The sequence below is a fragment of the Nannobrachium achirus genome (assembly GCF_963921795.1).
Source record: "Nannobrachium achirus genome assembly, chromosome: 14".
Lineage (NCBI taxonomy): Eukaryota > Metazoa > Chordata > Actinopteri > Myctophiformes > Myctophidae > Nannobrachium > Nannobrachium achirus.
In genome coordinates this window covers 36,120,119-36,147,400 of record NC_137821.1, presented here as the reverse complement: position 1 = coordinate 36,147,400, position 27,282 = coordinate 36,120,119, and the positions used below count along the sequence as shown (strand labels likewise).

General features: G+C 42.9%; 2 protein-coding genes across 2 annotated transcripts in view; both read right to left on the bottom strand.

Annotated features, from left to right (window-relative positions):
- Window positions 1-4,869: 4,869 nt before the first annotated feature.
- Window positions 4,870-27,282, bottom strand: part of gc2 (guanylyl cyclase 2) — a gene marked incomplete at both ends in the record, with an annotated part of 70,424 nt that continues 48,011 nt past the window's right edge. The window contains 9 exons of the mRNA XM_080741557.1: window positions 4,870-4,886; window positions 5,218-5,222; window positions 20,072-20,148; window positions 20,987-21,081; window positions 21,581-21,679; window positions 22,024-22,198; window positions 22,692-22,884; window positions 23,800-23,963; window positions 24,977-25,125. Coding sequence (XP_080597683.1) covers window positions 4,870-4,886; window positions 5,218-5,222; window positions 20,072-20,148; window positions 20,987-21,081; window positions 21,581-21,679; window positions 22,024-22,198; window positions 22,692-22,884; window positions 23,800-23,963; window positions 24,977-25,125 — 974 coding nt within the window. The remainder of the gene's footprint in view (window positions 4,887-5,217; window positions 5,223-20,071; window positions 20,149-20,986; window positions 21,082-21,580; window positions 21,680-22,023; window positions 22,199-22,691; window positions 22,885-23,799; window positions 23,964-24,976; window positions 25,126-27,282) is intronic.
- On the bottom strand, window positions 26,376-27,143 carry LOC308298221 (large ribosomal subunit protein uL16m-like; the record flags this gene model as incomplete). Its single annotated transcript, XM_080741782.1, has 1 exon — window positions 26,376-27,143. The coding sequence occupies one exon, from the start codon at window positions 27,141-27,143 to the stop codon at window positions 26,376-26,378; it is 768 nt and encodes a 255-aa protein (XP_080597908.1).

The following is a 27,282-nucleotide window of genomic DNA, read 5'->3' as shown; positions in this document are numbered from 1 at the left end:
CCTCCCGATTTTATGGGCAAACATCGTAAAATGTCGATATTGTACCTCGACTAAAGAACAATCTACAACTGTATTACATATTCATTCGATTTATATTAGATATTAAATTGGTATTATAGGTCTTCTATTTTATTAGATATGAGAACTTAACTGACAATTAGTTTCCTTTTGTGAAAAAAGTCTGCTTATATATCTATCGGTTGATATCGGAATTGTAAAATTAAGAGTTGGACAATATCGGACAATCGGATATGGGCAATTAAAGGCAATATTGAACATCAGAAATTCCCAAATAGTAACTACTACTAATAGTAAGAGTAAACAGGTAGTAACACACAAGGATTAGGAATACACAATGAAGAGTATAAAGAAAGAGCATCAAATTATGTAGAGATTTGATTTGGTATTAGATATATGATGAGTAGAGTCCGTCCCAAGAAGTCACCTGTTTGACGTTTTGCGTTTTACGATTTAATTCTGTTTTATAGGCAATGAACGTTGGAATGTGAATACAATTTTCATTTCCGTTTGGTTTTTAGGCTTCATGATCACAACTTGCACGGTACAGATATGACAAATAACTTAAAAATAAAAGGTTACATTTGCACTGTAATGGTTGTGTCCTCTTTAGATCATCAATGCTGAACGGTGTTGTCACCAACCAGTGTCTGCAGCAGAATCACTCCACCAGAAGTACGTGACAGTTGACCCGAAACACAGCCATGATGCTACAGACAGGAAGCTGTCATGTTTTCCCCTTCTTATTTCTGTTGTGCTTGCTTCATCTTAGTCCAATACTGGCTTACATGCTGAAAGACTGCACTATTCTTTACTCTGAAAATGTCACTGCTGGTGTTTCAGTGGATTGTAAAAATGGTGCCCTTATTAGCATACCAGAGGACATTCCCAGAGACGTTATATCATTAACAATGAGGGGCAATAAAATCCAAAAGATACACAGGACAGATTTGTACCACCTGTCACATCTCACAGATTTGAACCTGGGATTTAATTCAATAACTCATGTAGATGACGAGGCTTTTGTCCCTTTGGTGCAACTTAAAGAGCTCCATATGGACAATAACCGACTAACAAGACTGACAGACAATATGTTTCTGGGACTGTCTAACCTCCTGATGCTTCGCTTGGATTTGAATAATATCCAATTCATCAGCCCTGCTGCCTTCAAGTCACTCACCAGCTTGCAGGAACTAAGTCTGTGGTCCAATCAAATTACACAAATAATCAGCATCTTACAACTACCACGCTTACAGGTGCTGAACATCAAAATTCAAGAGTTAGAGTCTTTTCAGTCAAAGGATATGCCATTGAACATGTCCTCTGAGCTCAGGGAGTTGAGGATCGCTTCACAGTCCATAAAGAAGTTTAGCATCACAACAGCTGCATTTCCACATCTTGAGACAATCTACCTGTCACAGTGTTGTAATCCTAATGGATGGGAGTGGGACTTACCAGACAGGTATTCTCTAAGCAAGATAACTACTTTGTATTTATCTGGTTCTAATATGTCTTTTAACACCATCAGAAAGTCTCTACAGAGCCTTGATTCTCTAGAATATCTAGATCTGTCTTACATGGAAAAGTCCATAAACAGAGGTATCTTACATATGGCCTGTCAAATACGCACAATGAGGAAACTTCATATTTTTATGAGCTTGAACCACATTGCCAACATAAGTGAAAGATTGAACCTGTGTACTCAACTAACCTACCTGGACCTAGCACATAACAATTTGCATGAACTGTCTAATGGTTCTATTAAACAAATGAATCAACTGAGTTACTTGAGAGTTTCCTGGAACTACCTTTCCAAAGTGCCAGACGATGTTAAGTATCTCCCCATGCTTCAAAACGTAAGGCTTAATCACAATAACATCCTTTATTTAAACTGCTCAGACTTTTTCAATTTAACCAGACTGAAAAGCCTGGATCTATCCCACAACCACATCCTTGAACTCAAACCATGTGTTTTTCAATATCTCAATGAGTTACAGTACCTAGGTTTACGTCAGAATTCCATTTTGATGATTGGCGAGACATTCAAGACTGGTCTACAGAAACTAGGATTTCTGGATTTAAAAAATAATGTTGTCTCAGTGCTCAGCCAGGGAGCTTTTACAAGCCTGAAATCACTCAGGGGAGTAGACATAGAATTAGGCCTGTGGAACTCTCAGTGGAACAACAACTATTTGGAAGGACTAGATGAACTTGAAACACTTAGTCTATTGTTTTATCTAAACCCTAACGGATTTATATATTCTCCTCCCCGTGAGTTACTGAAGAGCCTGAGGAAGTTTACGTTACAATTCAATCCACAAACCTATGAGCAAGAACCTAAATCTGGAATATTATCAGTCATGCTCTCGGATATGAAACATCTGGAACACTTGACAGCTGTGAATGTCTATAATCAACCAGAAGCAGTGTTCAACACATTTAAACATGTACCGCAGCTGAAAACTCTTACATTAAGGGGTAACAATCTACCATACCTGAACCCAGAGATATTTGACCCAATACAAAATCTCGAGGCTCTCCGTTTCTCCAGCAATAATCTGACGTCCCTGCATTTCCTGGCACGAGCCAACCTGACTCAACTCTCTTGGCTGGACCTGAGCCAGAACAAGTTGACTGTGATCAATGTCTCTGTGTTCCGTTCTCTCCCCGCTCTCAGGTATGTTTACCTGGGCCAAAACCCTTTCGCTTGTGATTGCTCTAATTATGACTTCCTCCAGTGGATGCTAAACAACAACCAAACGCTGGTGTTTTTTGCTCACAGCTACACGTGTGGCTATCCTCTGACTAAAAAGGGAACCAGGTTCCTGGACTTTGACTTTCATTCCTGTGAGCTGGGGGACGCAAGCTTCCTCTGCTTCATTTCCTCCACTTGTGTGATTGTGTTAACTCTGCTCACCTGCTTCACCTACCACCTCCTAAGGTTGCATCTTTTCTATGCCTACTACCTCTTCCTGGCCTTCCTCTATGATGCTAACAAAAGAAAGAGGGGATCTCCTGAGCAATATGACGCCTTCATCTCCTACAACGTTCACGACGAGCTCTGGGTTTGCAGAGAAATGCTTCCAGTGCTGGAGGGAGAGCAGGGCTGGAGACTCTGCCTGCACCACCGAGACTTCCTACCAGGTACAAAGCGCTCTGATTCTTTTTGTCGCCAAGTGGACCTCTATCTGTCATTAGTGGCATTGTTATACACATACAGTATGTATGTAATACTATCTATGTCTTTCAAAAAGCTAAATCGTTTTGAATGTGGTTTGAATAATGTTTGTATGTTTCATGTTTCCAGGTAAACCCATCATTGAAAACATTACAGATGCCATCTATGGCAGCAGAAAGACCATCTGTGTGATCAGCCATCATTACCTGGAGAGTGAATGGTGCTCTAGTGAGATCCAGATGGCCAGGTGAGGGCAATATCACTCATGCTATATGGGCCATACAGTGGCAGCTCTTTCTTAGCACATCATAGTTGCAGGCAGCATTATATCCCAATGATTAATTTAATTGATTCATTTAACAAAATCACTTTGAGAAACCCTGCCCTGTATAGACTTTGAGAACCACTGCTGCTTGGGGAACTATGTTGCTCTCCAGTTTAATTAGTGAGGTTGCCCAGTAGGGGCAACACAGTTCTAGCCCAGCTTTATTAGTGTGGTTACCGGGAGGGCAACACACTATTGTTCTAGTGCAGTGTTTTTCTTCTTTTCCTGGATCAACTTTTAACCAATCAGGAAGCAGCATTCTCGGTGATGTCACCATTATAGAGTAAGTCCATTGAGTTCAATGGGGGAGTAACTTCATGACAATTTGCCTATCCAGACAATATATAGGCAACCACACTTGTTATTAGGAATGATGATGCCAACGGTTTGTGTTGTGTGACGTCAGACTAGAGCTCTGGTCAACCTGAATAAGATGTGATACAGTTTTTGAAGCGGTGAAAGGAGTGGCTTTGTGTGTCCCCCGACCATATATGGTAATTTCAGTCCAGAATTAACAGGTTTTATCTGTCCGTAAATGTGTGTCCCCCATGTCCATATATGGTCATCTCAGTCCAGAATGAACAGGTTTTATCTGTCCGTAAATGTGTGTCCCATGTGTGTCCCCCATGTCCATATGGTAGTTTCAGTCCAGAATGAACAGGTTTTATCTATCCCATACATCCAGAATATGTGTGTAGTGTCCGTCCCCGTCTGATGATTGGATGATTAAAAATGTCCAATGAGACCATAGTTTGAGGATTGGTTAAGCTTCACATGCCAATCCGGCCCTCCAGATAAAATCATTCATTCATTCAGAATTCAGAATTCTGTAGCTCTAGACAATTTCAGATTCAATGCTTCACTTCGAACCGAGGTTTGATTTTTAAACATCACATTTAGTTTGAGTTCTGACAAAGAGAAATCCTTTACAAGCAGAGTGTACTTTGAGATTCAGAGAGTCAGGGATACGTCTCGGGGGCCTCCTCCATGAAGAGGAACCACAACAACCTCTACGGTCAAATGATGAGAAATGGACAGCTCCCCTCCTCTTCCTGTAGGAAAATCACCAGCTGTGTAACCAGCCAGAAACAAGGAGAGACAAACCAAACAAGATCCTGCGAGGACTTCATCTCAGCCAGGAGTGAGGAAACATTTGCTGACTCGGACAGTAAAGAAAACCTCATGTGTGATAAAAGCTTCACTGAGGGAAGGCATGTCCTCACCAAGGAAAAACCCTTCCAGTGTAAACAGTGTGATAAGAGTTTCGATGGGTTAAGTAAACTGACGACACATCAGCGTGTCCACACGGGAGAAAAGCCCTTCAACTGTGAACAATGTGACAAGGGTTTCAGTCAGCCAGGCAACCTGATGAGACACCAACGTATCCACACTGGAGAAAAACCCTTTGTGTGTAAACAGTGTGACAAGGGTTTCAGTGCGTTAAATTCCCTGAAGATACACAAGCGTGTCCATACTGGAGAAACACCCTTTGTGTGTAAACAGTGTGACAAGGGTTTCAGTGAGTTAGGTCACCTGAAGACACACCAGCGTGTCCACACGGGAGAAAAACCCTTTGTGTGTAAAGAGTGTGACAAGGGTTTCAGTGAGTTAGGTTCTCTAAAGAAGCACCAGCGTGTCCACAGTGGTGAAAAACCCTTTGTGTGTAAACACTGTGACAAGAATTTCAGTTTGTTACCTAACCTGAAGACACACCAGCGTATCCACACGGGAGAAAAACCCTTTGTGTGTAAAGAGTGTGACAAGGGTTTCAGTGATTTAGGGGCTCTGAAGAAACACAAGCGTGTCCACAGTGGAGAAAAACCCTTTGTGTGTAACAAGTGTAACAAGGGTTTCGTTGATTTAGGCTCTCTGAAGACACACAAGCGCGTCCATACTGGAGAAAAACCCTTTGTGTGTAAACAGTGTGACAAGGGTTTCAGTCAGTCAGGTAACCTGAAGACACACCAGCGCATCCATACTGGAGAAAGACCCTTTGTGTGTAAAGAATGTGACAAGGGTTTCAGTGATTTAGGTTCTCTGAAGTCACATCAGCGTGTCCACACTGGAGAAAAACCCTTCGTGTGTAAACAGTGTGACAAAGGTTTCAGTAAGTTAGGTCACCTGAAGACACACCAACGTGTCCACACTGGAGAAAAACCCTTCGTGTGTAAACAGTGTGACAAAGGTTTCAGTGTGTTAGGTAACCTGAAGGCACACCAACGTGTCCACAGTGGAGAAAAACCCTTTGCGTGTAAAGAATGTGACAAGGGTTTCAGTGTGTTAAGTCACCTGAAGACACACCAGCAGCGCGTCCACAGTGGAGAAATGCCCTTTGTGTGTAAACAGTGTGACAAGGGTTTCAGAGACGTAAGTACTCTGAAGAGGCACCAGCGTGTCCACACCATAAGAGCTTCTCAGTCAGTTAGATATTCTGATGACAAACCATCATCTCCACACTATACCAACAGAGTTGTCCACCAGATGGCGCTGACCATTCAGGCCATGCTTAAGCGGAATGAAAGACGATGATCACAAAGACGGCTCAACCATGCACAACTCTAGTAAGATAGATAACCAATCCAGACTATAAATAAAAGGTCCATTGAGTTCAATGGTGGAGTGGTACTAGCTTGAGGATTGGTCAAGCTTCATGTGACGATCTGGCTATCTAGACAATAAGTAGGCAACCACACTTGCAATTTCCCAGAATTGCATTTATTGTCAAGCCCCATGGCCTCCCCTAAGTAAACAAGAAATATTGTGAAATAAAAAATGTCGTCAACCAATCATCAAGGACGATGATACACGAAAGAAGAAGTGTACATTGCACTGTCCATACCTTTTGGCTTGATGACTGTAAAGGCTCATTCATTCTAGGGTGAAGTGAGTATCTCCTCACTTTTTTAGGTGATGGGGTGATGTCGGAAAGTAAAAATCAAACCTCGGTTCGAATTGAAGCGGTGGACAGATAAAACTTCTCTTCTGAATGTATTTGGAGAGCTGGTATGACAGTTGGTATAATAGGTTTAAAAAATAAAATAGATTAAAACACATACATTAAAATAAGAATTTGTAATTAAATAAATACATAAATAAATATAAAGTGTTTAAATAAGACAGATAAACCCTGAAGGCCAAATTATCATGTGAAGCTTGACCAATCCTCAAAGTATCCATTCATCTGACCGGGAGGGACACCGCACACATATTCTAGATGTACAGGACATATAAAGCCTATTCATTCTGAACTGAAATGACCATATATGGACATGGGACACACATTTTGCTTTTTGAAAAAGCCTATTCATTCTGGACTGATATTTTACACGTACGGGACAGGAAGAACCTGTTCATTCTGGCCTGGAGTGACCATATATGGACATAAGGTAACGGACATTCTGTTTTTGAAAAACCCTGTTCATTCTGGACTGAGATCACCATATATGGTAATTAAACGGACATTCTGTTTTTGAAAAAGCCTGTTCATTCTGGACTGAAATGACCATATATGGGCGTGATACACACAAAGCCATTCATTGGAAGCGGTTTCCACCGCTTCAAAAACAGGGAGATTTGTTGAGGTTTGCTGTGAAGCGCTCTTCACCGCGGCTAATGACGTAATGTTGTAGTTTTCTGACTTTAGAAATCAACACTGCGGTGAACTGCTCTTCACCTTCTCTGGAGTATTATTGAGCCTTTAATGTCCTCTGTTCTCCTGTGTGCAGCTACCGTCTGTTTGACGAACAGAAGGACGTGTTGATCCTGGTGTTTCTGGAGGACATTCCAGCCCACCAGTTGTCTCCCTACTATCACATGAGGAGGCTGGTGAAGAGAGACACCTACCTGAGTTGGTCCCAGGCTGGACGGCACCCTGGACTGTTCTGGCAGAACCTACGCAGAGCTCTGGACACACCTCACACTGATCTGGGTTTGAATGAATAAGCTTACAAAATGATCAACTATTTTGATGCAAAGACCCAAATAGGTTACTGATGAATGGTACTGTAGCTCTGAGGAAAACAAGTCTGGGATCATTTTATTCGGCCAGAATTTCCACAGCACATTTTAGATTGTTTATTTTGTCACACTCCCTGTGTGTAAGGACATTTCAATTTACATCACTCATGTACAGGGGTGGCTATAGCTCAGGAAGTAGAGCAGGGTGGTCAATAATGTTTGGATCGGTAGTTAAAATCCCGGCTCCTCCTGTCAAGTGTCCTTGGGCAAGACACTGAACCCCTAGTTGCTTCCGGTGAGCTAGTTGGTGCCTTGCATGGTTTCCTCCGCCATCGGTGTGTGTGTGTGTGTGTGTGTGTGTGTGTGTGTGTGTGTGTGTGTGTGTGTGTGTGTGTGTGTGTGTGTGTGTGTGTGTGTGTGTGTGTGTGTGCGTGCGCGCGCGCGTGTGTGTGTGTGTGTGTGTGTGTGTGTGTGTGTGTGTGTGTGTGAGAATGGAATGCACAAAGTAAAGTGCCTTGGAAGATGCTGTATAAATGCACCATTTACCATATATGTACTGTCAATTCGGATCCATGCCAAACACTGGGCTAGTTTGTGATCATGCTATTTATGGGCCTATTTTTGCAGCCTAGGACCTCACTCAATGGATTTTTACCACAGCCTGCATGATGTTGCAGATCTTGCCCTAGGAAGGACCTATAGGACCTTTTCACTCCAGTTCTTAATCCTTACACTGGTCCAAAACACATACTGTAGGCCTAGGGCACTGTTTCCCAAACAGTGGGACCCATTTATGGGTCCCTTTGTTTTTTGTTTTTTTTTTCTGCTTTTTTTCCTTCTTTTTATTATTATTATTCGAAATATTTTCAATTAACATTCCCCAAAAAGCTTTTTTTTTCCTTTCTTTTTTTATGAATTAAGAACACAATTCAATGATTTTCTTTTTGTAATTTCATGAAGAAATCAAAGAAAAATCTAATAAATTCCATAAATTAAAAAAACAAATGTTTAAGAAGTAGCCTAGGCCTAGTGAAAATAGCTGATCTACAAGCTCAAAACACTGCGCGAAGCGACACGTTATGAGCTTGTAGATCTGCTATTTTGACTAGTTTGGGTCCCGGGCGAACATCTAATTTCTCTTTTGGGTCACGGGTAAAAAATAGTTCTGTAGGGTGTCTGATCTTGTACGATATCAAAACTAAACATGAAGAGCATTTCGTTTATGCACCTCATATCTGGAAAAAAAATAATGCCACTCGTATTTCTTTTAAATCACAGCTAAAGACCTTTCTGTTTGCTGCTGTTACTTTCATTGAGTTGCACTTTAATCTTGTTACTCTTGATTATTTTGTTTTTATTGTATCCCAGAGAGTCATATTATAATCTGTTTCCTTTGCTTGATGTTTTAGGCCGGGAACACATTTTGCTGTTTGGGAGGGGCTTACAGTACATGTACAGTATGTAGCAACATATTTGTTTTGTAGGCTAATTTCTGATTTAGCCCTATTCTATAGGTTAGGCCTAAATGGGTTAAGCACATTGAATTGACTTGTTGTTGAAATGTGTTACACGGTAACATTTACATCAAGTATCGAAATACTGAATTAAACAAATTAAAATCTGCTGTTCAGGGTGTTCATAAAAGCCTCATAAAAGCCTGATCAGACGATAAAATGACCAAAAGTTTTTATGAAAGTGAAATACGCCTTTAAGCCAGTAAGATGCACATGGGCGCATGCACTGCCTGGGTGACGGCAGACTGCTGGGCGAGCGCTGGCGCTTTGGCATGGGATCGACTTTGCCCAAAAAAAGGCACAGAACTGGTTGGTTGTTTAGGTTGGACAAGATGTGGCCATATTTTCCAAAGATATGGAGATGACTGACATCTGACATCATAGATATTTGACAGACCATGGAGCCTGACATGGAAATAGGCCTATTCTTGGGTTTTAAATCCTCTTAACAGACCTTGTATTGAACTGTACTTTCCTGTGCTTTTTTCTTGCAAACTACTGATATTTTAAGTAGTGAGAATAGCCGATCTACAAGCTCACAACGTGGTGTGAAGCTGAAGCAACACCTTGTGAGCTTGTAGATCGGCTATTTTCACTAGTGTGGGTCCCGGGCAATAGTCTAATTCTGACTTGTGTTGTCATGTCATGAGTGCAACCATATTAGCATTAATATTAGCAGATTAGCCTGCTTTCATGCCATGCGAAGAAAAGAAAAGAATATTATTTCAGATTTGTATATATATATACTTTTTCTGTGTCTATGTGTGTATGTTTGCAGACAGTCAGCGTGATCTGTTTTCTAATCTATTGACTGGTTTAATAAAGACCAAATTGTGTGTCTGTCTGTGGAGATAGACACTGCCTGCATGTGTCTGTGTCTAAAGGGTGACTGGTCTATTATCCAACACAACACGCTGTTAGGGCTGGGACTTGAACCTCCAACTTCTCATCCTCAAGGAAGTTATTCTATCCAATGAGCTGCAATGACACAGAAGTTTCCAAACTTTTGTCAAGGAAAATCTGATCAATACAAATTTGGCCCCAGACCCCATCTGAAAACATGTAGTGCCAGGAGCCCCTATAAGAAACATTTGTATTAAAAGATAAACAAAAATGTAAGATGTTGCAAAAAGTGTGAAATGAGAAATGGTAAAAAAAAAATCTCATTCTGGAACAGGAGACATGGTCAAATAACAGGAGACTTCTTCCAAAAACAGGAGGGTTGGCAGGTATGACACACACACACACACACACACACACACACACACACACACACACACACACACACACACACACACACACACACACACACACACACACATACACACACACACACACACACACACACACACACACACACTATATATACTGTATATATTATATATTTGATATGGGGGGGGGGGGTATTTGATTGTTCTTTTTGTTGAAAGGTGTGAGATCTAGCTCTCTCTCTAAAATCAAGGCGAAACACCTGAAAAAAGTGCATGAGTCCCATCAAGGCGAAACACCCGGAGGAAGAAAAAAACCCTCATGCAAATGAGGTCCAAGTCAGCCTAGAATCTCTCGATTACAGACAGATTGGCCTTCTAGAGGTCTGACTTGGACCTCATTTGCATGAGTTTTTTTTCCTCCTAGGGTGTTTCGCCTTGATGGGACTCACTTTTCTCCAGGTGTTTTGCCTTAATGGGACTCACTTTTCTCCGGGTGTTTCGTCTTGATGGGACTCACCTTTTTCCAGGTGTTTCGCCTTGATTTCGGGACTCACTTTTTTTGGTATTTTTTTGTATTTTGGGACTCACTTTTCTCTGGGTGTTTCGCCTTGATGGGACTCACTTTTTTCCAGGTGTTCCGCCTTGATTTTGGGACAAGGCAAGGTGAGGCAAGCCCGACTGCCTGAGTATTGTTAAAGCAAGCAGGGGATTGAAGAAGTGTTATTGACCGCTGTTAGCTTTTTTTTGGGAGCGTTTAATATGAATATTAATATGAATATTAATAATAATAATTAAAAACAAACTAGGAAACATAACATTAAGAGACCCATAATGTGTCTGTGTGACCGACCCACAGATGGGGTCACGCCAAACGGAGCCAACTATTGGGATACAGTTTGGTCTAATTCTGTAATTAAAGCAACAAAGTAGATTTATTTGAGGTAATTGTACTCTAAGTAAGTGTGTTAACATGTTCTAGGAGGAGTTGACCCCCAATCCCCCGTTGGGGGGTCGTAAACCCGATGTTTATAAAATCTGAAACTGAGTCAGTTGGGACTTAAAAAATAAACGCAACCGCTCCGAGCGGCACGGCGGCGGCAAAAGAGGTTTGGTGTAGAGGGGAAAAGGAGCTGACTAAGTACAGAGTGAAGTAGGCCTATTGATGGTTCAAGTGGTTAAATATCTGACAACACAAATTGACATGAATCCACAATACACTGATGATTGTGCTGCACGATGAAACTGTATGGAATCTATTCAATCTAATCTATGAAAAAGTTGTGGGGGTCCCTAGCTGCTTCATCTCTCTCTCAATCTGAGTTCCCAGAGGTCTTTTCTTCCGCCCCAAATTGGCACGCACAACTAATGGGCTTTAATAATCATTAAATGATCTCCAGGAATTGAACTTCTAACCTTCTGTCTCTCAGGAACATTTTCAGTCCAATGAACAACTGGGGTTTTCTAATAGGCCTATGTCAGCTGGATAATAAGACAAAGGTCCTGTTTCTATTGTTTCTATTGTTTAAAAACATTCAAACATCTAGACAAAAGCAACAGCAACAACAAACCATAGACGCATATGTTGTTAAAGGGCTGAATTCTTTCTTTTTTTTCCTTTTGTAACGTTGTTTGTTGTTCCTCTAATAATTAGTCCTCAATTAGTCTATAGATTATACCAGTAAGACTCCCTAATCGGGAGATAAGCGACCGTAGGTGGACGAATAGGTACCGGCCCCGGCTCTCCCGGACGCTCCTAGGCCAAGTTAGGGCATTTTATGTGAGCTGCAGTGGAGGGGGCGCCTCCACTTTTGCATCCGTTCTGGAGCACCAGGAGTGGGTGGTCCCCAGGAATTCCCCGTGAGCAGCCCCGTGGGGGTGGTCATTTGGTCATTTTTGCACATTTGGTCATTTTTTACACCTGGGGGTCCCCCAGGGACCTGGGGGTCCCTGGAGCTCCGGGGGTCCTTGGAGGTAGTAGTGTGGCAGGTAAGGAGTGTGTGTGCAAAATGTGGCGTGGCTGGGGGCAACGGTTGTGGAGATATGAGCAGGGCAAAAGTGTGACTGGGGGTCCCCCAGGGAGCTGGGGGTCCCTGGAGCTCCGGGGGTCCTTGGAGGTTGTAGTTTGGCAGGTAAGGAGTGTGTGTGCAAAATGTGGCATGGATGGGGGCAACGGTTGTGCAGATAGGAGCAGGGCAAAATTACACCTGGGGGTCCCCCAGGGACCTGGGGGTCCCTGGAGCTGCGGGGGTCCTTGGAGGTAGTAGTGTGGCAGGTAAGGAGTGTGTGTGCAAAATGTGGCGTGGCTGGGGGCAACGGTTGTGGAGATATGAGCAGGGCAAAAGTGTGACGTGTGACGGACTGACTCACTCACGGACAGCCGGTGGAGGTTTTGATAGTAAATGCGACCTGACGGTCGCAATAATACTAGAAGGTCGGCCGGCTATGCCGGCCTCCCCTCTAGGTCGCCGCGTTGCATCTATAGGAGTAGATATTTGTCGAAAAGTTTTTTGTGAAAAAAAAAGTTTTTTGAGAAAAAAAAAGTTTTTTGAGAAAAAAAAAGTTTTTTGAGAAAAAAAAAGTTTTGAAAAAAATAAAAAATAAAACGTATTGGTGATGCGATGACGTGGTGTATACGGATGTTACTGCGATTGAGGTGAAAGAGAAAGTGGAAAGTTGTGAGCTAACTATTAGCTATTTTTGTGTGTGTGTGTGTGTGTGTGTGTGTGTGTGTGTGTTCTGGCTACGCCCCCCTCGGTTGAAATTGGATCCGCCGGTCCCATAGCTGGGAATACGAGCCAATCACCGGTCACCATGGCAACGGGGGGCCAATGATAGAGTTATGGGCGGTATTATTCCCTACGTCCTCCTCCCTACCGTTGAGTTGTGGGATGCGGCTTTTGCTCAATTGTATATGTCACGGTTTGTTAGAGAAACAGGACGGTCGAGAAACGTAGCACTCGGCGTGCAGCACGGGGCGGAACAAGCGGTCGCCCACAGCAACGTCCTCCAGGCGGAGCCGCTCGATTGTCCAGTGTCCACGACATTACAAGCGGCGCGCAGGCCAGCGGACCTTGGTCCTGCTCTTCGCCCCCGAGCACCGCAGGTGCGAGTGGCCGCGAAGAGCGGGCCAGGGCCGCGTGGCCGGCGGAGCGCCGCGCGAGTTACGAAGCCGTGGTGAATGCAATCGTTATATTTATGCCCAGGCCGTAAGGCCTGGGCAAGCCCACGATAAACGCCCTGTCCAAGTGACTACAATGTAGCAGCTAGGCTAGGCTAGGCTAGGCTAGGCTAGTAAATAAAGTCGCAAATATAGTCGCAAACGAGTGACGTCAGCGCCTTCACTAGTGAATGCATAGAGTATGAGTGAATGGCTGTCGTACGCCACCTGGTGGTGATTGGTGTGTGGTGAACGACAAAACAAGCGCTCTTACATAGAACGTCCTGCGTTACCCAAACATCCGGTAACATATAGAAGCTGGGCCGCCCTTCGGGCGGCCCTTCGGGCGGCCCAGCGTCTAGTCGGTGACCTGGCCAACTCGGGAACGATGTAAATAGGGAATGAATGCCCCGCCCTTTAATGCAAACCCCATTATACCTGTTGTCATAGGACCCGTTTTGACCATCTGTTTGCCTGTGTCCATTTATGCCCATATATGGAGATATCTGTATCTGTCTGTCTGTCGGCGTCCATTTTATGTCCATATATGGAGATCACTGCAGATATAGTTCTGAGTCCATTTTATGCCCATATGCCCATATATGGAGATATCTGTCTATTTGCGTCCATTTTATGCCCATATATGGAGATCTCTGTATCTGTCTGTCTGTGTCCCTTTATGCCCGTATATGGAGATATCTGTTTATCTGCGTCCATTTTATGCCCATATATGAGATCTCTGTCGCTTTTTGTTTGTTTCTTCTTTAAGCAGAATACACAGCCTGCTTATTTATGCCCATATATGGAGATCTCTGTATCTGTCTGTCTGTGTCCCTTTATGCCCGTATATGGAGATATCTGTTTATCTGCGTCCATTTTATGCCCATATATGAGATCTCTGTCGCTTTTTGTTTGTTTCTTCTTTAAGCAGAATACACAGCCTGCTTAAATCTGCATCATTCAAGTCATCCTCCCAGTCCCACGCTTTGTCGCTTGTCTTATGTTTGTCTTTGTCTCTTTTATTTTCTTTTTTGGAGCGGACCCCATGAATGCCCCACCCTTTAATGCAAACCCCAATATACCTGTTGTCATAGGACCAGTTTTGACCATCTGTTAGCCTTTGTCCCCACCCTTTAATGCAAACCCCAATATACCTGTTGTCATAGGACCCGTTTTGACCATCTGTTTGCCTTTGTCCCCTTATGCCCATATATGGAGATCTCTGCACACACAGTACCGGTTGACCATCTGTTAGCCTTTGTCCCCACCCTTTAATGCAAACCCCAATATACCTGTTGTCATAGGACCCGTTTTGACCATCTGTTTGCCTTTGTCCCCTTATGCCCATATATGGAGATCTCTGCACACACAGTACCGGTTGCGGAAAACTCTGATGTCAGACATCAGCTCCCCATTCGGGGATTCATTTTATGCCCATATCTGGAGAACGCGCGTGCCGGTGGGAAGAACGGTTCTCGAGATTCACATACATACACATTCACAGAGATTTTTTGTTGACTCATGCGGCGTACGTGATGTCAGAGCCTTTTATGAAGTGATGTCACAATGAGTCAGCGATTGTGCCGATTTCCTCAGGAACAGCCTGATGTCAACAATCAGCTCCGCGTAAGGAGATTCCGAACGTTTCGCGCCGCTTCGGGAAAACCGCATGCCGAGTCGGGCCGAGGCCCGGCACTGCACTCCGCGCCGCGGCGGGGAACGCGCGTGCCGAATCTGAAGCCGGTGGGACGAACGGTTCTCGAGATACGCGGATTACATACACACAGAGATTTGTCGCATTTATAGATAGATAAGATTCATGTTGTTGTATACCTACTTTTATTTTGTTTGATTGATTGATTGAAGACTTTATTAGAAGAAAAAGGCACAGTTTCATGTCTTACCTACTTTTATTTTGTTTGATTGATTGATTGATTGATTGAAGACTTTATTAGAAGAAAAAGGTACAGTTTCATGTCGGCGTTGTATTTATTTCAATGGTCCGCCGGTTTCAAGGCAGCAAAATCAAAATGCGTGTTTTTGCGACGACTAGTGGTGAGGTCTGTGTATGGACGTCTGACTTTGGACGGCGTATGCACGTCGTGTAGACGGCGTGCGAACGCTCGCCTAGTAACGGCTGTATTTTCGTTGTTTTTTGGCGTGTGGCAGGTCTGACTTGGACGTCGTATGCACGGCGTATGGACGGCGTCCGTACGCTGATTGTGTGAGCCCCCCAGTGGACAGAGAGGAATGCTAAATAAAAGTCTGGGTATTAGAGGCTATTGTAGAAAAGACTTCATAACAACGTCTTTGTGCAACATTGAATTATGGCTTTTGGATTGAAATTGAAGTGTTTAGATGGCTGTAGCCAAAGTAACTATTAAAGTGATATACAGTGATAAGATAAGAATTATGATAATACATAATTCATGATTTGTGTATGAGGCTCATATGACCATATAATATATATTATGAACTGAACTTACAGTATAGAGACCACATTTTGGTCGGATACTCTAGGCTCAGGCTAATACAGATTACAGGTCATAGTAACTTTGGTTGCCCTGGCTACGAAATCATGATAATATACTGTATGTGGAAAATTACCAACACTACGTCTTCCTTGTTATGATCTGGGAACAAATCAATGAGTCCCACGACTTCTACTGTTATAATGTCTTCCTTGTTATGATCTGGGAACCAATCAATGAGTCCCACGATTCTTACTGTCATAAACTGTACACTCTTTATATACTGTTCTCCTCCATCTTGGAGGAGAGAGAGATTTAGAAAGCTGCCGCTATGGTAGCTCACTGTTTGTCTCCTCTGTCTGACCCTCTCTAAATACAGCAATCTAAAAGATATAGTCCTTTGGTCTCTGTGTTTTATTTTAACTATGGATTTATAGATCCATACTTATTTAACTTTAATTAATTTATTTAACATACAGCCTAAAAGCCAGTGATATTGTCTTCTCTATGTTCTGAGAACATTGGACATGGTTTCCAGTGGAAATAAGCTTAGTCTTTTCATGGATCTCCTTTTAGTAGACCTTGTACCAGTGAACTGTACCGTCATGAAACTGTACCTTTTCCTATGCAAACTTCTAATAAAGTCTTCAATCAATCAATCAATCAAAAGACATCTGCGTACGCTTTCAACAAAAAGAATTAGACTTTTGAGGCTGCAGGCTGGGGCTCCGCCACACTCGCACGCATGCACGACACTGATTGATTATCGTTTGACTGTTTTCTGACGGGCTGAGGTTGGCAGGTAGGCCTATGCTGTAAACAGCTACACGCAGTTAATAAAGTACTTTCAATTTAAAAGATACATTTAAAATTAGAAACGCTTCACGATTGTGCAAGGCCATGATTGGTAGATCAGATTTACAGCCCCGCCTCCTCCGGCCTGGGACCCTGTCGCCAGTCGTACGTTGGTGTTGCGCATCAAAAATAGACGATCTATAAGCTCACACTGCGTAACAGCTGCTACGAGTTGTGAGCTTTAAGATCTGCTATTTTCGGAGGGAGTCTTCTGAAGTTCTGATTGGACTGTTCTTGTTTTGGTAGCCTCGGATTGGCTCCAGGTGACATGTTGCGCTCTTTGAAAGAGAGATATTTTGTGGCGCTAACATTTAATGTAAATTAAGATGCAACAAAACCCGCATCACATTCATCTACATTCATGGATCGTGAGTAACGAAATAAAACGGCAGGATATTCAATAATTTTGCCTGCATTGTGTCAACTGCCGCTAGGTGGTGCTCTAGGCCTACACAAACACCCGTGACCAGCTGCACAAAACATCAATATATTTTGGTCACGATCTGTATTTAAATACTTTTTAACAGGTAGGCTGCTAATGTTTAGTGTCTGATACCTGTTGTATGTGCTGTTTGCTTCATTTTTGTATGTGCTGTTAGTTACCCATCTTGTCTCTATTTATTTTACCTGTCTCTTCTTAATAAGAAACAATTGTAGCCATTATGTTTCACTCGATTCCACATAGATTATTATTGTGAATATAATAGCTGAACTCGAGGCTTGGCAATTCTTCACAATATTTGACTCACATAACAATGGCAATTTGGTATTAAAAAGATCTTAAAAGTCGTTAAATTGTAACTTTAGAAATGTGCAGAGTGAGAAAACAATGTTGCACATTAATCATCTGGGGACCCCCAAATCATTTTGGGGACCCCAGTTTGGGAACCACTAGCATTATGTATATTTAACTGATGTGAGCAGTCAGTGTAGAATTAAAGGTTCTTTCCACACCAGGTTTTTACCTTTGTCATCATGCTTACTTTCAACCCAGAGTCAAAACCAACAAAGGGTCAAACTCTTTTTTCTGCTATACCACCAAAATGTGGAAAGCTTTACCGAAGGCCATAAAGGAGTGTGGATCACTAGCATCCTTTAAAATTGCCCTGAAAAACCACTTACAGGCAGCAGCCGTTCGCAACTGGTAAAAAATGAACCTAGCCCAACCCTACCCTCCCCTGCCCCTTCTTTGTATATACTGCTTGTTTTAGACTTACTGTTTTTTTTTTGTTTTTCTTTACATATCTACTGCATAGTACTGTGTTCTATTTGTCTGTCATTCAATGTTATATGAGATACTTCAATGGTTTCCAGTGGAAATAAGCTTAGTCTTTTCATGGATCTCCTTTTAGTAGACCTTGTACCAGTGAACTGTACCGTCATGAAACTGTACCTTTTCCTATGCAAACTTCTAATAAAGTCTTCAATCAATCAATCAACCAATATGGTTCGAGCTGAGCTCATCAGCAAATCCTGCATTAATTTAAACTGAGTGTGTGCGAATGTAATGTGTTTGTTTGCCTAGTTTTAAAATCAATCTGCACTTTGAATTGCATTAAAACTCAATTACAATGAAACTTATATAATGGTGACTGACATCCCAGATAGCAAAATATGTTAAATTAGTGTTGAATTAGGGTCAAAAAGGTTGATTTTCTGACAGTGTACAAATGTGGTTACATGTGTACACTGTCAGAATTAAGGGGAGACCTTGAGACATAAAAGTTTGAGAAACACTGGCACAAGCACAGCTCCATGTAAAACCACACACGACACTCAGTTCCTTCCCCTTTATTCTCTTTTTCACACTCCTGTGATACATAACAGCTGCTGGACGCTCCCTGTGGCGGAAGAAGCAAGGACTGACAGTTTTTTACACAGGTAAAAGTATCAATACCACAATGTAGACATACTCTGATACAAGTAAAAGTGGGGTGTTGTTCAAAATGTACTTGATGAAGAGTACAAAAGTATTGGCATCAAAATAAGTACCAAAAGCAAAAGTACTCATTATGTACAATGTCCCATTTCGCAAGTGCGTCATGTATGCACATCTTTTGAAAATAGCAGATCAACAAGCTCTTAGCCAATGTTGAAATAGGACTGAAGTGATCTGTGTGACCACACAGACATCACAGAGAGATCCATCCTCTTCACAGCCTTTTCTGCAACACGTGCTTGAAGTCCTTCAATGAAACAAAAATGTTTAATAAACTAAGCAGTGGTGGAAAAAGAACTTACATTTTCTATTTAAGTAAAATTATCAATACTGCAATGTAGAAATACTAGTAAAAGTCTGGAATTCAACATAGTAAAAGTATTGGCGTCAACATGTAGCCTACTCAAAGTACTAATAACAATCTTTTGAAACAAGTCACAAAGTTCCATGAGGTTCTCAGCCATGATACTATTTGCAATTCTGTTTTATTTTAATTTTTTCCATAATTAATAAGTAAGTAGAAGTGAGTAACTATATGAAATATTATACATTACCTCATTTATTTTTTCTTTGCAAGTTGTTGTTGCTTTTGAAGTTTCTTTTTCTTGTGATTTGCTATCTCCTGCATCTGTAGCTTTTGGGCCATTTGCCTGTGGGAAAAATCGGACGGCATCAACGCGCGCACACGCACGCACACACGCACGCACGCACGCACGCACACACACACACACACACACACACAGTTGTGGGGGATTAGAGGTTATACAGTAGAGTAGATTGATTGATGCGGTTACAATAGAATTTACATCGCATCATTTTCTATGGACGCAATACAAGTATTGGACCAGAGCAAGACTCTTATGACAGTGATTCCCAAATCTTTTAATTTCAAGGACCCCCAATTTGATATGCATTCTTCCAAAGACCTCGATTTGATTAAAAAAATAAATGCTTATTAAACTCTGAGAGGTTTGGTCCCATTTGTAGACTCTCTGAGTTATAGGCCCATAAGGGTCCATTTGGACCACTGGAGGTTCCCAGACCCGAGGTTGAGAAACGGTGCTCTATGTTGGTGCTTCTCAAAGTGGGATTAGTTCCGCACTGTGAGCTTGTACATCCGCTATTTTTGAAAGCTTTTGAAAAATATCAATATGTTTGAATACATTTAGATTAAAAAATATACATTTAGATTAAAAAATATATAAATGTCCTCTTTGGATTCCTAGCTGTCACAAAACATTTTCAGGACATCCAAAACGTTTTGGATCTGAGAGGCTAAATCTCATCAAACGGTGGTCCGTGGCTCAAATGCCGAATAAATAATGGACCTTGATGTGAAAAAGGTGGAAAACCACTGCTCCATGTAATCACATGGAGAGTGAAATCAAGGGAAGCGACAGTACATTGCTGTAAATGTGAGATGAAGAAAGAGTCAGTCCTACTTACTTTGACTTGATTTCTGGAGGAACAGGGAGAGGTTTGGTGAATCCATCTCTTCCTGTGAGCCAGTAGGTCTGCTCTCCCTGAAGACACACACACACACACACACACACACACACACACACACACACACACACACACACACACACACACACACACACACACACACACACACACACACACAGTCTTGGCTGAGAACACGGTCACACCGCAATCTCATTCTACCAATGAGGGGGGATTCTGCCAATCCATTTCAATGGGAATGGAGCAGTTTGCTGCCAATTGTGCTGCAAGAAAAAAAAAAAAAATCCCACTCAATTCCCTTTTAAATGCATTGGCAGAATCCGCCCTCATAGGTAGAATAAAAGTGTGGCGTGACCGTGCCCTAGTGCCCTTACAGAGTATTTCTATATTGCAGTATAGATGCTTTTACTTAAAGGTTCATATTTTAGATTGTAATTAAAGAATATAAAAGATGAGTGTTAAAATTATTTAATTTACTTCTTTCTATTGTTTTAGAGATTCTTATTTCAGTGGTTGGGGGCATGCGTACAAGTGGCTAAATATGTCATTTTACACAGAATAAGCCCATTCCCAAGATACAACGCAACCTTTCATGGTTGGATGTGACTTATGGGGGCTAGAAGTGTTACTGTAAATAGCAATAAAGAAACTGCTGGCTTATTGTGTCTAAAAAGACATATTTAGCCACTTGTACGCATGCCCCCATATGTACGCATGCTCCACATTTTAGCACGCTAAACGCGATCAAACAATAGAACGAAGCAAATGAAAGCATTTTAACACTCACTTTTTCTTTTCTCTAATTACAATCTAAAATATGAACCCTTGTTGTAAAAAAACAAAGTTGTCCTTTAAGTAAAACAATTGAGTACTTATTCCACCACTGCGCTCCAGTACCTTGACTTCAGTCTTTCCTCTCAGCTGGACCTTGTATCCCATCTTTAAATCCATCAGGATCTTCACTGTGCTCTCGTGCACCTGGATCCTCTGGGCTGCAGGGACATGACCACACACAACACTGAAGGCCGATTCATTTACCCATTTGCAACTGCTAAAGCGTAACTAAAACGTACATTAACCAGCAATTTATATACTTTAACTATTTGAAAATCGCCGATCTACAAGCTCACAGCGTGTCGCTTGGCGACGCATTGTGAGCTTGTAGACCTGCTATTTTCAAAGAATTCTATGCATTTGGAAACTTTTGAAATGGGACATGGTGCATAATGAGAACTTTTACTTTTAGTACTTAAGAATATTTTGATGCAAATATCTTTTGTACTCTTAATTACAGTACATTTTGAATACTGGTACTTTTACTTGTAATAGTATTTCCACGTTGTGGTATTGCTTTTACTCAAGTACACAATGTGAGTACTTCTTCCACCACTGTCCATTTGCAACTCTGAGAGTATACAGGTTGTAACCAAATGGACCCATAAGGAGGGTACAGTAAACAGATCGTGGCTGCTGTCGTCGTGGCTTACTTACGCATTCCACTGGATTCCATACGAGAGGCAGTGGTCACTGTGTCTCCAAACAGACAGTAGCGAGGCATCGTCAGACCTACAACCCCTGCTACACATGGCCCTACGGGACACACACAAAATAAAAAATAGCAGATGTACAATTTTTTATATCTGCTATTTCTGGCATTTTTGAGAACCACTGTTTTAAATCCTAAAGGTCCTTACACATTGGCGATTTAGCACCGCAACGCTAATAAGTGACCCGCAAATGCGGAATATTACGCTGGCGAGTTTGTATGCATTTGCCTATACATATCTAGCGCGACGCGAATATGCTTTCCAGGTTTGAATGGGTTAAAGGACTTTTGAACTTTTGACTTTTGGACTTTTGAATTCAGTGTGTGTGTGTGTGTGTGTGTGTGTGTGTGTGTGTGTGTGTGTGTGTGTGTGTGTGTGTCTGCTCACCGCTGTGCAGTCCGATGCGTATCCTGATAGGGACGTCGGGCATGTGTCTCATCTTGAAGGTCCCCACAGCGCTCAGGATGTCCAGGGACATGTTGGCGATCTCCGCGGCGTGATGTTTCTCTATGCGCACGGGGAGGCCTGACGCCACCATATACGCGTCGCCTATGGTCTCTACCTGCGACAGGTCCAGACAGGGTGGGACACAAGCACGGGGAATGGAGTGTTAATAACACGCACACACACACACAAACGCACACACACCAAGTACCAGGTCTCAGGACTTAACTTAAGTTTCGCTATTTTGAGGGGCCAAACAGCATTGGCCACACCAGATGTGCAAAATAAGGCCCTCAGCGTTTTTCAGCCGATTTCAACTAGGTGCTCCTGTTTTGGCCATTTCATTATATGCAAACATTTTAAAAATAGATCTACAAGCTCAAATCACACGGCCATAACTTCTAACTCTAACATTTAAACCGGATCTCCAAATACCCAATCATGATCGTAACCCCAATCCGAACCTGAGTAGAATCTCTACAAAACCTGTGGGAACATTTGACGTTCACTAGTATTGTCATACTAGACACACACACACACACACACACACACACACACACACACACACACACACACACACACACACACACACACACACACACACACAGCACCTTGTAGACGTCGTGGTCGCCTATGATGGCGTCGAACACGGTGTAGAGGTCGTTGAGCAGGTCGACCACCTCGATGGGTTCGCTGTTGGCCGAGATGGTGGTGAAGCCCACGATGTCGCTGAAGTACAGCGACACGCTGTCAAAGTGCTCCGGCTCCACCGTGCCGCCCACCTTCAGCACGTCCGCCACCGACCTGGTATCAAACAACTTTTGTTAAGGCCGCCGCCAAAAGGCAGCCGGGATCGGGACTCGAACCCGCAACCCTCTGTCAGGCTACCTAAGTGCCTAGTTGCCCCAGGAGTGTTAGTCTAGAGTAGAAGGAAAGGGGGGTCCACGCAGGGTGGATCTTTTTTCACCACCTGTTTTTTCTTAATCCTTAAAAGGTATATTTTAAGATTCTGCCAGGTGCCAAGCTGAAACTATGGTTTTGTGGTGAAGAGTGATGAGTCATCACTTTTCACAGTTTTGTAGGATCCATTTTTAGCCCAAGGAATGTTTTTCGTGCAAAACAAATGCTTGTAATGGATTCAGAATCATGAAAAAAACCCTAGTTAGACCCCCCACATGAATCTTTGGGGGGGTATTTTTTTCCTGTATAGTAAGTGAATGGGAAGGTGCAAGAAATCATTAAAAATGAACCCCTTGGGACGATATTTCAGCTTGGCACCCCTGGCAGAATCTTAAAATATACCCTTTAACACTCGGGTGACTGAAAAAAAAAATCTCTTCCACTCTGACTGCATTTATCAGTAAAATTGACAGGTAAATTCTCTCCCTTTTTGCCCAGGAGAGCAACACCTCCTCCCCTGCTGCCAGTGGGGGTTCTATTGTCTGTTGCTCTATTGACAATATAACCCCCGCTGGCAGCAGGGTGGTTTAATCGTATATTATTTCATAACGTTTCAGAAGGGGAAAAAAAACGAGAACATATGTCTTGAGTATTTAGGAAAAGTCATGGAAGGGGACATTTCTGAGACCTTCACGGGGAGAGTTATTGCACTTTGCCATCTTAAAATCGGGCAAAATGACCCACGTGTTAAGAATTAAGATAAAACAGGTGGCATGTGGACCCCCCTTTCCTACTAGACTACGTGGTTTATGAACTCACGGAGGCAGCATCTGCGTGAGCAGCCGCTCCGTCTTCTGCTTCTCTAACTCCAGCTCCTCCGTCCTCTCTTTGATCAGCTCAGCCAGGTTGGATGAGTACTGCTCCAACATGCGCAGCATGGAGTCAATGATGTTGTACTTCATGCCTTGGTTGATGTCCTTGAACTGAACCACAGGAGAATAGAACGAGGTTGAGCAAAAAAAAGCCCTGTCTACACCGGGCTGTGTTGTTAGCACGGACCGTTTACCGTAGCGGTAAACTGCCCGTCCGTGCGGTGGTGGCTGAGACAGAATAGCAGAAAGCGAATACATTATCTGGCACCGGCATCGCTGGTAACTGCCGCGGCAGCCACCACCGCACGGACGGGCAGTTTACCGCTACGGGACCTGCCGGTCCGTGCGGCGGCCGCCGGTCCTACTGGCGGGACTGCTGGTCCTATCGCCGGCGATGCAGTGCGACTGCTGGTCGAACTAGCGGTCGTGCGGCAGTGTCTGCCGCTGCAGTTCCGCGGCAGGTGACGGTGCCAGAGAATGTTTTCGCTCTTTCTACTATTCTGTCTTTGTTTCTGTCTAATAAAATATATTAGCTCTAATTACCAACACATTATTTCTTATTATGGCTTTATTCTGTCTTATTATGTCTTAAAGTGTACTGTAAAAGAGGATGGGACCGACAATCGATTAGTTGATCATTCAAATATACAAACATGCTCTGAAAATACACACGGACACATATGGGTTGTCCTTTAACACTTTCAAGATATCCAGAAAAAATTAGGAAGTTCTAAAGTAGCCTGGCACACATATGCAAGAGGATTAGGGCCTGGCCCTCTAGGGAACTGTGTTAATTTCTATCGATTGACAATTTCGTCAACAAATAAAAAGTAGCCTATACTAAAATGTTATGGAGGGACTAGTTGGTTGCACTCAGGCGTTGTGCCCTGAAAATAGCAGATATACGGTACGAGTTTGTAGATCAGCTATTGTCAGCTTGCAACCAAGTGTAAAATCAGCCATTACGATGACATCAAGGCCTGCCAAAATATATTTTGTCGACAAAATCGACTATATACTCTTGCAACTATAATCTTATGAGACAAAACTAAAACTTGTGGAAACTGTGGAAAATAAAATATAAAATAAGTGTGGCAGTGTATACAGTAAATGCTATCAGTTACCAGGTCAAAGATCCCTTCAAAGTTGGGTCTTTTTTCGGGGTGTTCGTGCCAGCAGCGTTTCATGAGCTCGATGCAGTCTTCTGGGGCGTAGTCTGGACTCAACACAGGACGACACAGTGGAGGGGGCTTACACAGCCTCTCCAGCAGCTCTGGAGGAAAAGGATTCAACCAGTCATCATTACTGGTACCATTATGTACAGAATACTAATAAATTAACTTGGTACGTGTACTCAAGTCTGTACTTAGGTATTTTTGGTATATTTCCAATACTTTTACTTCTACTCCACTACATCTCAGAGGAAAATGTTGTACTGTTACACCACTACGATTACTGTATATGAAAACTTAGGTTACTAATTACTTTGTAGATTGTGATTATTATTACAAAAACACACTAACCACTTCAGCCCTATATACATTTCGGCCATTTGAAAATAGCTTGAGCTTGTAGATCGGCTATTAACAAAGAGATCTACAATCTATAGAAGAGATTGTGAACTTGTGAAATGGGATATTCTGCACAATGAGTACTTTTACTTTTGGTACCTTAAGATATACTTATTTATGCTGATACTTTTGGACTTCTACTTGCAACAGAGTATATCTACATTGCAGTTCTGATACTTTTATTTACCGTAAGTAAAACATGTCAGTACTTTTTCCATCACTCTCCGGTTAACATGATGAAGATTCCTCTATAATGTTATTTATACTATTATGTTAGCTACTCTAAGTCGGGAAGCAACCGTTCCCGAGCCATGTGGCAGGAGCCTATCTGTGGTTTCTGTGGTTCCAAGCAGGGCACTCAGCATTGGGTCCCATTTCTATAGTCCTTGGTATGACCTGGCCAGGGGATTGAACTTCCCAACTACTCAATCACAAGGTCACTGAGATAGTACTGTATTTACTAATATGCATGTATATATCTGTATAGTTTGTTTCAGACCTTGGTTTGGCTGGTTTCTAATCTAAAAATGCTTTATTGTTCAATTACAAAAAGGCTCTGAATGAAATTCTTAGGGTCTATTTGATGCCAATGTGAAGCGAAATCACAGTTGTGGTAACACTGTGGTAGTTAAACACTGTGCACAGGAATGCTACGCACACCAAGTCCTTGTAGTGGTGCAGGCTCACGACAGTGTAAACTCAAAAGCTGTCTTAAAAAGACAGAAAGGTGGCCGCACACACAGTAGCCAAAGTGCCAATATTTATTATAGGACACAGAGCAACAATAAACTAACGTTTCGGCAGCCAACTGCCTTCTTCAGGGTATATGAACACTGTGGTAGTTACCACAAAGTTCATTCATAAAGGTCTGTCTATCTGTCTACATAATAATTATAATATAGTGGGGAGGGCACAAGTCGCCACTGTATCAACCTTCCCATAAAGTCTTACGTCACACCCTCCAAGGAAGGTGGAATTTCCCAGTGAAACGTCCGTCGGTTTTCATCTCATAGGGGCTGAGCACCTTCCTGATGCCCAGCATGTTGCCCTGAACGATCTGCTTGAAGGTCCAAGGGTTCTGGTTGTTCTCCTCCCTCTCTGCCTGCTCCTGATGCATGGCCGCCAGGCTCTCTCTGCTCACCACCTTGGCAGGGAACGGCAGCTTCTTCGCCACCTCCTTCAAGATGGGCTCCACCTCTCCAAGCTCCACTCTCCCTCCCACTTCCACGATGAAGCGGCCGTAGCGGACGGGCGTCACGTAGTGGTCGATGGCGCCCTTCCCGCCGCCCATGCGCTGACCCAGGCCTTTGCGGGTGATGGGCTTGTAAGGGCCGTTGATGCGCCAGCGGGCGAACGTGGTGCGGGGGTCCATCTTGCGATTGATGGTCAGACGCATCATCTCTATGTGACCCCAATGTATGAAGCCCCCTCCCATGGCCACGATGGCATACTGTCCCGTAGTGAAGGCGTTCGCTGCCTTAGCTGGTCCCTGGATGTCGCGCAGTCTCTTTCCCTCCTTTTTAGCCTTCTTTAAGTTGGGCACCTTGTTCAGGAACTTGAGTTTGGGGCGTTCAGGGAGAACCACGTCGCTGTAGTCTGGGGGTATTTCAAACGACTTGAGTCCAGCAGACAAAACCTTCAGGTGAGACTGCAAAGCGCCTTGTGGATGTCTACAGACACTGGCCAAACCGCCGACCGTGTGCTTCATTAATGAGATCATGGCTGCGCCTTAAAAGAAAGGCGAAAGAAATCAACCCGTAACGCCAAAAACATTACAACATATTGGTCATAGGAAATGGGAGGTTACAAAACCGCCCGCTAAAAAAGGTCGCCACCATTGGTGCTACAGCTTATCAACT